At 42.0% G+C, this 13303-nt stretch overlaps 1 protein-coding gene and 1 long non-coding RNA gene across 8 annotated transcripts in view; one reads left to right on the plus strand and one right to left on the minus strand.

Annotated features, from left to right (window-relative positions):
• The window catches only part of LOC137541406 (uncharacterized), a 1168812-nt gene that overhangs the window by 752855 nt on the left and 402654 nt on the right, over nucleotides 1–13303 (minus strand). The window lies entirely within an intron of this gene.
• The window catches only part of KCNH6 (potassium voltage-gated channel subfamily H member 6), a 541700-nt gene that overhangs the window by 169060 nt on the left and 359337 nt on the right, over nucleotides 1–13303 (plus strand). For both annotated transcript variants that reach the window (XM_068262676.1, XM_068262677.1), the window contains exon 2: nucleotides 4664–4894. In XM_068262676.1, the coding sequence (XP_068118777.1) occupies nucleotides 4664–4894 (231 nt within the window). The remainder of the gene's footprint in view (nucleotides 1–4663; nucleotides 4895–13303) is intronic.

Below are 13303 nucleotides of genomic sequence, written 5' to 3' on the forward strand. Positions count from 1 at the left end.
TTCCTTCCACAGGTCTGAGCTCTCCAAGACGGGAGGAGTCAGACTGACAGTGGGAAGGAAAGTCCGAAAGTGACACTCAGGCGCAAGTGTCACTAACAGGACGAGGAACCGCCTCCAATCGTGAGGTCGGTTCTCGAGGTCGGACCAGCCAGGTCGTAACCACACGGACAGATAAGGTACAGATTCAGTAGGCAGAGGCGGAGTCTAGGTACAGGCAGGGTTCGGCAACAGGTATCAGAAATATCGGGGTACAAAATCAAGAGGCAGAGGCGGAGTCAAGGTACAGGCAGGGTTCGGCAACAGGTATCAGAAATATCGGGGTACAAAATCAAGAGGTAGAGGCAGAGTCAAGGTACAGGCTGGGTTCAGCAACGGAGTATCTGATATAACGAGGTACAAGGTCAGAGTTCAGGAGGATAGTCGAGGCAGGCAAAGGTCATAACAGATAATCACAATCAAACTAGTAATTTAAGCTATCAACAGAATCTAGCTTAGTGTAGGATTACAGCTCCAGCTGGTCCCGGCACACTAACGGATCTGACTAACGGATCTGGGTGCTTCCACGTATGTGAACGCAACGCCAGACGAGGAATGAATGAACAGCCAGCAGTATATATGCTAAAAGGTGTCCCCCAGCACCTCCCTGATTGCTGGACCAATGGGGAGTGGAGCTAGAGTCAGCTGACCTGCCTGGTCAGCTGACTCCCTCTTGAGTGTACTAAGTCCTGTCTGAGTGCGCGCGCGCGTCACTCTGAACCCAGGAGGACTACGAGTCCCAGCCATGGCAGCCCCGCTCTGCGGTGTCTCCGCAGCGGGGACCTGCCGGCTACCCGCCGCATCCAACGCGGCGGTTTCGCCGCGTTCTGCAGACTGATGCACGGAGGCAGCCGCCTCATGATGCGAGGAGGCGGCTGCCTCTCCGTGCGAGTAATAGCTGAGTGCGGAAGGAGCCGCCCGCCGCAGGCTCATGGCGGCGGCTCCTCCGCGCTTTCTCACAGAAAATAAATTAAAATCAACACACATTTACATTATAAATCTATTGTTTACCCCCCACCCTCCCAAAACTACCCAAATAAAATGTTTACTATAAATAAAAAAAAACATTACAATAAAAAAAAAAAACATGTAAATATTTACCTAAGGGTCTAAACTTTTTAAATATCAATGTAAAGATGAAATATTTCTATATTTTTTTTATTTTAAACTTGTTAATAGTGATAGATGCAAAATGGAAAAAATGCACCTTTATTTCAAAATAAAATATTGTCGCCATACATTGTGATAGGGACATAATTTTAACGGTGTAATAACCGGGACATATGGGCATATACAATACGTGAGTTTTAATTATGGAGGCATGTATTATTTTAAAACTATAATGGCTGAAAACTGAGAAATAATGAATTTTTCCATTTTTTTCTTATTCTTCCTGTTAAAATGCGTTTACAGTAAAGTGGCTCTTAGCACAATGTACCCCCCAAAGAAAGCCTAATTGGTGGCGGAAAAAACAAGATATAGATCAGTTCATTGTGATAAGTAGTGATAAAGTTATAGGCTAATGAATGGGAGGTGAACATTTCTCTCGTGAAAACCATGGAACCTGAATGGGTTAAGGTCTGGAGAAAGTATGTTATCACACAACTTACAGAGGCGGAAAGGAAAGCTCTGATGGGGAATTTTAAATTAACCAAATGGTACCTTATGGAGCATTTACAAGGAAAACTGGGTTCTTTGGAAGTAACATAGGCCTTTGTATTTGCAACCTACGGTTATTGATAGAAGCGTTTCTAGGTGTGGGGAAACACGCAGGGACGGGAAAAGGGTGGGGGGAGTTTTAGGGGGTAAATGTTCTTTTGGGGATTGGGAGTTTTGGGGTTCATTGGGAATTGGCTTACAAGATGAAGAGACGTTAGGAATCTTGAAGGCTCAATTTTGTTCTATAGGCAGTGTAATGGTCTATGAAAATACTGAGTGGAGAAAGTGTATCCGTCTGCAATATTACCGTATTTCATACATGAAGTGAACGTTTTATTATACTTATATTCTTGTAAATGTTTTTTCTTCTTATCTTCGAAATAATAAAGATATATATAAAAAACAATTGTAATAATAATGGATTGACATCATACCAAATATAACAAGCAATAATACAAAAATATAAAAAACTGAGAACTGCCACAGACATAATAAAAACTGGAATAAGACCATGCAAATGTAAAAAAGAAAAACAACTTCAAGAAAATGTTCCAAAAACGCTAATAAGCTAGGATGCAAGTATATATAGAATCTATAACAATATAAAGTAAAGCAATAAGCAGGGGCCTAAAAGCCAGTTATAACGAAATGATCTAACAATATGCTTAACCAAACATGTCACAAAAACTGTCTGCAGAGCTCATTGATAAAAGTGATACCTAAACTCTGCATAAATTAAGCTTTTACTTGTTATTTCTTCAAGTGAGCCTATAGTGACAGGTAACACAATGAGATAAACATGTATATGTATAGTTTTATTCTGTGTCCCTGTTTCTTTTATGTCACTGTAAGCATTAAGAATCCAGGGATGTAAATAAATGTTTCTCTGCAGTTGAACTGTAGCTGACTTATAATTAGTTAGAGATAATAAAGCTCCTGTGAGACAATCTTGAATGCATAGAACAGATAAAATATACATTCATTTTACATTTGTATTTATGAAAGTTGAGTAAACATTAACAAACCATTTTTATTCACTTGGGGCAGACAAATCTTAAATATCAGATTTCTATCGTTTAAAATCAAGACTATTGGAATCGAGGAAAGCCCTGTTTAGAATTAGGAAGTTTGATCTAATTGTTTATTAAAAATTGGTCATACAGCTGTTTAACCACCTTGCGACCGCCTAACGCCAATCGGCGGCTGCAAGGTGGCTCTCGCAGGACCGCCTAACGCCGAAAGTCAACTGACTGCCAGCGGCGATCGTTGCTGGCAGACTACTGGGGGACAAAATGGCTGCTTATTTACATTGTACAGTGTTGCGATCTACCGCAGTGCTGTACTAGGGACAGCTCTGTCACCTGGCTGCTGATGCCTATGAGAGAGGATCGCCCTGATTGGACATCGAGGGGAGGGAGGGGGGATGGAGGAAAAAAAATACACTATTTTATTAAAAATAAAAGTACAAATAAATTAATAAAAAAAAAAAAAACTAAACATGGCAGCAGTGATTAGAGCCCACCAACAGAAAGCTCTGTTGGTGGGCGGAAAAGGAGGGCACAATCATCTGTTTGCTAACTTGTATAGCTCTGCAGCGAGCTGTTAAAGCTGCACAGCACTGAATTGTAAAAAATAGCCTGGTCACTAGGGAGGTGTAAGCCTGTGGTTCTTAAGTGGTGAATGATTACTGGTTGACATTACGGTACCTATAGGATTTACTTTACAAATGGAAGTTGAATATAAAAAATACAGGGAAGCAGGTGAATGTGTCACGGTTTGTTAGCAATGAAGCAATAGATAAAACATTAGATTGGGTGCAGGCATCTGGCCACTGAGCTTCTGAAACATGGCACTCAACTACACTCAGCTATTACGTAGCTGAGATGCCGCTCCTGAAAACACTGGTGGAAAAGAAGGGGAGAGGGCACTGGAGGGAAGATGACAAACAAAGATTTTCAGTTAGGGCTCGTTTCCACTATTGCGGTGCGGAATCGCCTGGATTCCACCGCTGATGAAATCGCATGCAGATGCGATTCTGCGTGCGTTTTTTGCCGCGATTTCGCATGCGATTTCGCATAGGTAAGGGTATATGCGAATTTAACCATGTCACTGCCTGTGTGGATTTACATTGGTACCTATGCGAATACGCATGCATTCCACACGCAGGCGAATTCTGCGGAGTCTACCGTGCAGAAAAATCCTGCACAGAAAAACACAAATGAAAACTGACAAGTGGAAACAGTCCCATCCACTTGTATTGCCTATGCGAATCTGCATGCGGATTCGCGCTAGTGGAAACGGGCCCTTAGGGTTAGGCATGATTTAGGAGAATTAGGTTTACAGGGGTGGATAGGGTAAAGTTAGTGGTTTTTGAGTTAGAAGATTAAGGTTAGGTGTCAGGAAAAGGTTGGAGAAAAAGGATAGGCCGCAGGAAGGGGTTAACAAAACAAAAAAAGGAAGTTTAAGGTCAGGAGTCAGGAAGGTGGCTTTTGTTTGTAAAACTGGTAAGTATCCAACAATGTAAAGTGAAACGACAAAACTATCACTAAAACCAACTCATAGTAGAGATAAGAAAATCATAGCCCACCATGCCAAGCAATGCTGTTCAAAAATGAATCGTGACCAAATATGAATTGGATGTTAGGTTATCCAGTATTTTTCTCATCAGCTTTTGTTCAAATTGGGAGGTACAGTAAGTTCCATTTGTCATCAGCATTCTCATCACCATTTTTGTCATACTTTGCCCTTTTCATGTTTTTTAAATTACAGTATGGTAATCAGCCAAGAGGATTATCGTCTTTGACATATATCCACATGTATTGTAAGAAAATGTGTCACTTATGTCTACCTGTAAAAATATATATAACCAAATGATTTCGTCCAGCATTTTAGACCAACATTAGAAATGTATTACATTTTCATTTGCTTAGATAAAGAAAAAATTCTGACTCTATTCTTTGCTTCATAGGTCGCAAATTCCTGATTGCCAATGCCCAGATGGACAACTGTGCTATCATCTACTGTAATGATGGATTCTGTGACATGTTTGGCTATTCCCGTGTGGAGGTCATGCAGAGACCTTGTACCTGTGACTTCCTGACGGGGCCTGAAACTACTCACAGCAGCATTACCCAACTCACCCAAGCACTGCTGGGAGCTGAGGAGCGCAAGCTGGAGATCCTCTACTACAGGAAAGAAGGTAAGTCCATGCCCATAAAAGCCTATACTTAGTATAGAAAAATGTATTCCCAGTATTCAGTACTTGAATATAACTCTCTGAAATTTCCTTAAAATGGACCTGGATGCTCTCTGTGTGACACTGCAGGATTTTCGATTTGGCTTCTCTTTTCATCTTTGTTAGATACAGTTGTACATTTCAGCACTCCTGCAGTCATGTTCCTTGTGACAGTCAATTCCTTTAAGATTGCATTAAAGAGGAACTTTAACCCAATATTGATCTTCATCCCAATCAGTATCCCATACCCCCATGAGAAATCTTTATCTTTTCTTGAGGACTTCTGCATGATGACACCTCTCTCACGGTGTGATATCAGGGTTGTGGCCTTGACAGTTTCTTCTTTGTGAACCTTATTGCTTTGTGGGAAATAATGGCTGTATCCAACTGCCAAGCACGCAGTTTGTACTTCTGTGAATATGTATATACATATATATCAACCTTAAAGGGAAGGTCCAAGCAAAATAAAAAAATGAGTTTCACTTACCTGGGGCTTCTACCAGCCCAATGCAGCAATCCTGTGCCCTCGTAGTCACTCACTGCTGCTCCAGTCCCCCGCTGGCAGCTTGCCGACCTTGGAGGTCGGCGGGCTGCATTGCGTACATTTTTACGCATTCCCGATAGTGCAGGAACATTAACACATACATTTTTACGCATTACTGGTTCAATGCGTTACGCATTGAAGCAGTAACGCGTAAAAATGTATGTGTTAATGTTCCTGCACTAGCAGGAATGCGTAAAAATGTACGCAATGCGGCCAGCCGACCTCCGAGGTCGGCAAGCTGCCAGCGGGGGACTGGAGCAGAGGTGAGTGACTACGAGGGCACAGGATTGCTGCATTGGGCTGGTAGAAGCCCCAGGTAAGTGAAACTCATTTTTTTATTTTGCTTGGACCTTCCCTTTAACTGAGAGGGATATGGATGTATCCTTTTAAGCAATACGGCCTGGTGCACCCCAGAGGAGTTTTTCTGAGCGTTTTGAGTTTTTAAATCTGCTGCTAATGTTATCCTATGTGTCTGTGCACACTGGAGCAATGAGGTTTTGTAAAAAAAACCCATAGCATTACATTGGGAAGAGCTTTTAGAGGTTTCAAAAGCTCTTCCCTATGTAATGCTATGGTTTTTTTTTTTACAAAACCTCATTGCTCCAGTGTGCACAGACACATAGGATAACATTAGCAGCAGATTTAAAAACTCAAAACGCTCAGAAAAACTCCTCTGGTGTGCACCAGGCCTACCAGTTGCCTGGCAGTCATGCTGATCTCTTTGGTTGCAGTGGTGGCTGAATCACACACCTGAAACAAGCATGCAGCTAATCCAGTCTGACTTCAGTCAGAGCACCTGATCTGCATGCTTGTTCAGGGGCTGTGGCTAAAAGTATTAGAGACACAGGAGCAGCAGGAGAGTCCGGCAACTGGTATTATTTTAAAAGGAAAAATCCATATCCTACTCAGTTTAGGTTCACCTTGAACCCAAGCACATTGTTAATTGTTAGTGGGTGTGTTTATAGATAATGGCAGTTGGTGCTGCCTTTTTTTGCCAGTAGCAAAGATAATTACCTGCAGACTCAGGCTGCTTTCACAGTGCGACGTTAAAGTCGCACGTTATAAAACAGTAATAACGCAGACTAACGCACAGCAATACAAAGTCTGTGTGACATTCACAGTGCTCACGTTCCATTGTGTGTAATGTGTAGCAATATTTAGAAAGTGCTGCATGCTGTGCGTTATAAGCGTTATTAGCTGCATTGGACTGTTTGCACATGCTCAGTAATGTTTTTGTTTTGTTTTTAAATGTAACGCATGCGCCGTTTTCGTTCCATCAGTATGCAACGAAAACGGCGCACCAAGAGACACATAACGTAGTTTAAAATAATGTCCAACTTCAAAACCAACATGCATTGCATTAGGGGCACATTGTGCGACTTTAACGTTGCATCAAACGCAACGTCCCACTGGGAAAGAGGCCTCAAGGTAGATCAAACACCATGAATGACTTAAGGTTGCCATACACTGGTCGATTTGCCATCAGATTCGACCAACAGATAGATCCCTCTCTGATCGAATCTGATCAGAGCGGGATCGTAGGGCTGCCATCACTGCAAACAGATTGTGAATCGATTTCAGCCTTAAAGAGAATCTGTATTGTTAAAATCGCACAAAAGTAAACATACCAGTGCATTAGGGGACATCTCCTATTACCCTCTGTCACAATTTCGCCGCTCCTCGCCGCATTAAAAGTGGTTAAAAACAGTTTTAAAAAGTTTGTTTTTAAACAAACAAAATGGCCACCAAAACAGGAAGTAGGTTGATGTACAGTATGTCCACACATAGAAAATACATTAATACACAAGCAGGCTGTATACAGCCTTCCTTTTTAATCTCAAGAGATCATTTGTGTGTTTCTTTCCCCCTGCAGCTATCTTCCACTGAAGTGTCAGGCTGTTTCTTCCTGCAGAGTGCAGACAGCTCTGCCTGTATGTAATTCCTCAGTATGTGAAAGCCCAGCCAGCTCAGAGGAGGATTTATCCAGCTTGTAAAAGATAATAGAGCAGAGAGAAGCTGTACTAATCTAAATAACACACAGGCAGTGTGCATAGAGGGGCCAGGAGGGGGAGATGCATCACAGAACCACAACACTGAAGAACTTGGCAGCCTTCCAGACACAGGCTGACAAGTCTGACAAGAGAGAGATAAGTTGATTTATTACAGAGATGGTGATAGTAGAACGTGCTGCAGAAAGCCAGAACACATTATAATAGCTTTTGGAAGTTGTAGGATGATAAAAAACAGGATGCAATTTTTGTTACGGAGTCTCTTTAAACCGTTCACAATCTGTGGTGGTGGTGGTGCTGCTGCCGCTCCATGCCCCCCCCCCTCATACATTACCTGTTCCGCCGGCGCGACTCCCCAGGTCTCCGCTGTCTTCTTCTCCGCTCTGGTCTGGTCTCCGGGTCCGGCAGGCTTCACTTCTTCCTGTCTGGGGGAAGTTTAAACAGTAGAGCGGCCTCTACTGTTTAAACTTCCTGCCGGGACAGGAGGAAGTGAAGCCTGCCGGACCCGGAGACCAGCGCGGAGAAGAAGACAGCGGAGACCTGGGGAGTCGCACTGGCGGAACAGGTAATGTATTGCAGCTGTATTGCGACGGTCGTCGGGCACTCGAACGCCGCTAGCGACGCGCTCCCTACCCGCGGGCGATCGACGGTAATTTCATGCACAGAGGCGATCGACGGGACCGATCTATTTTGGGACGAAATAGATCAAAATTTAGCGTTAACGTTAATGATTTAACAGCAGATTCGATCCCAGTGATCCCAGTGAGTTGTACAATCTTTTGTGTAACACACTTAGGTTTCCCAAACCGCAAGAATCCATAGACAATAGGAGCTTGATACAGCTTCCCCCACCATTGCATGAGAGAAAACAATCATATGTGGAAAAAACTACTTTATAGCCACAGACTAAAAATGCAGAAATTATTTTCGTGTTTATAATAGATGTGCTTACAGTGTTCCTATATAAGATGACTAAACCGAAAACTTATTTTCATTTTACGTGGAATAGGGAAGCTTTATTACATATATTTCCTCACAGAGTTCAATGAAGTGTTTATTCTGTATAAGCACACCTGCCACAAGCTTGGCATAGTATCCATTATCTGTATGATTAACCTTATCTAGAACACTCATAATCAAGCAGCTTTTGTCCTGTTTCCATCTTCATGCAAGTACACTGTCATCAAACTGAAATCCTGTGTGATGAAAGCTGCACTGTCTGACTCACCTCTGCTCACACTGATTATAGATTTATTTATTTTGTTGCACTATTTCAGCACTAGCCCAAAAGTTTTGCCAGCTCACATCTCATTTTGCATAGGTAGTGATAAAAGAGGCATAATCTTGGCTGCACTAGCAGCATCCTAACATGGATCCAGGTATGCATTAGCCAGGGCCATTTTCTGGCATAGGCTACCCAGGCATGTACCTTGAAAAGTGGTCTGAAACTCTGACATAGCATTCAATAAAAATGTGTTTTTCTACTTTTTAGTATTCATACAGTTATCATATTTGCTTTTGTGCACAAGTGATATTGTCTGTCTACAAATTAGAAGTTTCCAAAGTGTAGTTTTTCTTGCCCTAAAATCTTCCATTGCATTTTATTCCAACTGCTTTTTATTATATATTAAAATCTTCTAATGAGTTGTTCTGAACTGTGTGTGTGCCTGAAGCAGAGACAGCTTATCAGAAGGTGTTTTTTACTTGCTACAAACAAATGTATCCACATTGGAATGTAAACAAAGATACTGTTATCTCCAGTTTGGATGCAGATTTTCAGCTGAATAGCAGGACAAAGTGCTTTGTTTAACAATTTCAGTGATGTTCTGCTAAAAAAATAATTCTGGGATAGTAGGTTTAAAGGTTTGAAACAATGGATTTGGTTCATTCTGCTGAATGGATTGCAAATATAGGGAGTCTGCAATGATTCCAGATCTGTGGATGTGTTGCATTGACCGAGGGGTAACGGAACAGAGCTCACGGATGAAAAAACTGGTCAGTTTGATAGAGCAGTTTTTACTCAGATCAGTTTTTGAACCATTCAGCGTGACCTGAACATTATAATTGACGAAGAGCAACTGTTGATCCAACTGCATTTTCCCAGGCTTCCGAGGGAATACACTGAGGGCAGTGGATCGATGGTTGTACAGCCAGCTGTCAATTGCCAGGGAACAGCCCTGCAAAACCTTAAGACAATCTTATGCCTACCAGGCCCACAGGGCTTATATACACTATGTTCAATGCTCTGTCAGTTTTAATGCAATGTACAGATGCTTTGGAACTGACAGGTCATATTAATCAAAGAGCTTGTTCACAGCTGATGCATTTTGCATGCACATTAAAACAGCACACAGTACAGTATACTGCACTTTTGCAGATAGTTCATGCATTTTTCTACTCACTAAATCATATACAGCAGGTATGTTTAAACTCTTTAGGCCAAGAGCCATATCACAATTTTTGTGAGCGCTAGGGGGCCAAACTAGCCAAACACAATTTTTGCCGATTGCTGTTAGGTACTTTATGCCTGTAGCATTTTGTCAAATAAAACATTTCCATGGGAAATAACCCATATACCGAGTGCAGCTAGAGAGGAGTTTCCTGACAGGTTCTTAGGGTCAATACAGGCAGCAATCAGAGAGAATGGTCAGGTTCAAGGCAAGGTCGGTACACAGATAATCCAATATGATAACTGAGCACCCAACAATAAGCACACAGCCAAAGCTATCACGGGCAAGGATCAAATGCACATAGTAAGCTTTTATACACCAGGCATCCAATCAGTAGCAGGCCACACATTCAAACATCCAATCAGAGAATGGCAGTACTTGTCAGCTGACAACATACCTCTAGCCAAACTTGTATCACCCTGCCTAAGTGTCAGCTGACTGAATAGATCAGCTGACACAAACATATATATGCCTGCCTAAGTGTCAGCTGACTAAGAGTGTCAGCTGACACTAAGTTTTCCGGCGTCGAAGTGCGTACGGCTGACGGCTGGAACCGCTCGCCTGCTCCCCGTGTTGGCCGCAATGCAGACCGGGAAGTGAGCGGATCGGAGGGACCGGCAGGAGAGACGGCCGCATCGTGGGACGCCACAGGTGAGAGTTCCTGACACAGGCAACTTGTATTGTTTAAAACAAATAAAAACATTTTAGCTTCCATATTCCTCTCACTTCAGGTTCCCTTTAATACGTGAAGCCTAGTAAGCCAGGTGTGGGCTTAGAGTTAGAGAATCAGATGCTTCTTTCAGATATTTTTGATTTGTGATTTATTTCTGTAAAAAGCAAAACTAAAGTTATATCTGTAAGGCTGCAGAAACAAAGCCGCATATCATACTGTGTGTTAAGTACTGCTAGGAACTTGATAAAAAAAAAAAGAATCACTTATTTTGTGCCTTGGTAATATTAACAGGGGTTTTAGAAGTTGTATTTTTTTTGGATGACATGTATTTTCCTGTGAGTCACTGAAGCATGGTACAGCAGGCATATCCCTGGGGGAGATAAGCAATGAGTGGCTGCAGTCACTGGTATTATCATATAAGGACATCAGAAAGAGTATTATAGTAATGGGGATGGCCTGGTAATGGACCCCAAGGGAAGCTTTTGTGTATGACTGGATATGGGATATATATTATGCTGGAGGAGAGTCTCATTGGAGCTCTGCTTACTATTTAGGGCAGTCAAAGGGAAAGTCACATTAATTGTTCCTGCTAAATTAGAAGTGATTATAATGGAAGAGGGGAACAAAGATGAAAAGGGGACAACATTGCTTTATGTAGCAGCTCTGAACTTCATCCCTCTGGAGGTGATAGACTTTCTGCTAGTGATTATAACTAGTAAAATACAGAATAACATAACATCTGTTATTGTGACCTAGGAGAGTTTCTGTGGTATTGTAAAGTACATTATTATTCACGTCTGCACCCTCTTCACATTCAGCGCCATGATCACATGGGATGTCAGGGGCGTAGCAATATCCATAACAGTCATAGCAGCTGCTATGGGGCCCTGGAGCATAGGGGGCCCAGGTGGTACTTGATGTAATCACCATTAACTTTCTAGTGTTCCTCCACTCTATGATTTTGTCTAAGTGCCCATGGACTATACACATTGCCCAGTCAACTCATATCCATAAGGCAGGGGCAGGTGACATTGCTTAAGAGTGCCTAGATCTAAAGGTCCCATGATAGTTTTGCTACGGGGCCCCATAATCTCTGGCTACGCCACTGTGTGATGTTTTAAGGCTGTAGCATGTTATACCAAGGTCGTGTCTGCTTTTAACACAACTCTCGGAAGGCAGAGATCCCAGAATGCAATGGGGGAGAGGTTATAATGACTGTATTGCAGCAGGTCCGCCTCTGCAAAGTGTTGAGTGACTAGATGATAGTTGCACTGTGTGGGTTGGTGGGAAAACACAAGAAAATGTGCTTTTATTGTAATTCATATGAATTGCATTGTGTTTGTTGTGCTGCAATGTAAACCCTCAGTTATTATTATTTTTTTCTAATACTTCTAACAAAATAAAAGAAGGTAAAATACATCCCATATGTTTTAAATTTAGAGCTGAATTTTATCTCTATATGAGATTTCCACTGGCTTGAAACTAAGCCAGTCATGCTATACTTGAGGAAAGAAAACAGAAAAAAAAACTGGCACCAGTATGCGGCAGGGATGGAACGGCCTCAAATGGGTTGTCTTTTAGCCTCTGAAGAAGCAGGTTGCATACCTGCGAAACAGCTGTCAGGCAACCCTCTCCCCCCACTGCAACCACTCTGTAACCCGGCCACAATAAAGGGATTTTACGCAGCAGTGCCCGCTTCTCCTCTTTCTTTAAGCCAGTCATGCTTAATAGCTATTGATTCATTGTCTGGCAGCATGTGAATTAACCAGCAGCTACTGAGTCCAGTTGGCTCAGTTTGTAATCTGTGTATATTTGCATTGCTGTTGAAAGAAAAGGACCAGCACCGTCGTCTCCTAACAGCTCTTTTTTGTTGGAAATACCATCATATAGCAAACATCTGCAACGTTTCCAAGCGGATAGCTCCTCTATCAAGCAAGGCTATATGTGGTCTGACATCAAACATCATAATCACGCCTCTTCTATAGTCCACTGTGTTAGGTAGCTTCCAATCAGAACATTATATTCAAACTGACCAATCACATCACATTTTATAATAGAGGACCTGATGGAAGACTTAAGCTACTACACACTGATAGATCGCCATAACTGAAAAACATAAAAATAGAAAAACCGAGAGCCCAATATGGTGTAGTAAGTCAAGTACAATTGGAGAAAATGGTTAGTGAAATAGGTTTTTGGGAATTATCTAACACTGCACAGAGTCATATTGAACCTTACATAATGTTATTTTTATGTCATTCTTGTATACACTACAGAAATTATTATAGCAATGTCCATTGTCTCTTGTCAACAGTTTGTCCCCATCTTATTGCCTGATGAAGCGGGCTGAGCCTGCGAAACGTGTTGCATCCTTGGGGTACTATATAATAAATGTGTTTAAAATTAATCAGTCAGTCTTTCGAGTCTGAATTTTGGAGGTAAGTCCACCACTTCCTCCAAGCGAATTTAAAGGTTTTATCTACTTTTATCCTGCTGGCGCCTCTGTTCTCTTACTGCTATATCTGAAAAACACCACCCCCTGTTTTTCTGATATGGCGAACTATCAGTGTGTAGTAGCATAAGTCTTCCATCAGGTCCTCTATTATAAAGTGTGATGTGATTGGTCAGTTTGAATATAATGTTCTGATTGGATGCTACCTAACACAGTGGACTAGATAAGAGGAGTGATTATGATGT

This window comes from Hyperolius riggenbachi, chromosome 12, assembly GCF_040937935.1.
Source record: "Hyperolius riggenbachi isolate aHypRig1 chromosome 12, aHypRig1.pri, whole genome shotgun sequence".
Classification (NCBI taxonomy): Eukaryota; Metazoa; Chordata; class Amphibia; order Anura; family Hyperoliidae; genus Hyperolius; species Hyperolius riggenbachi.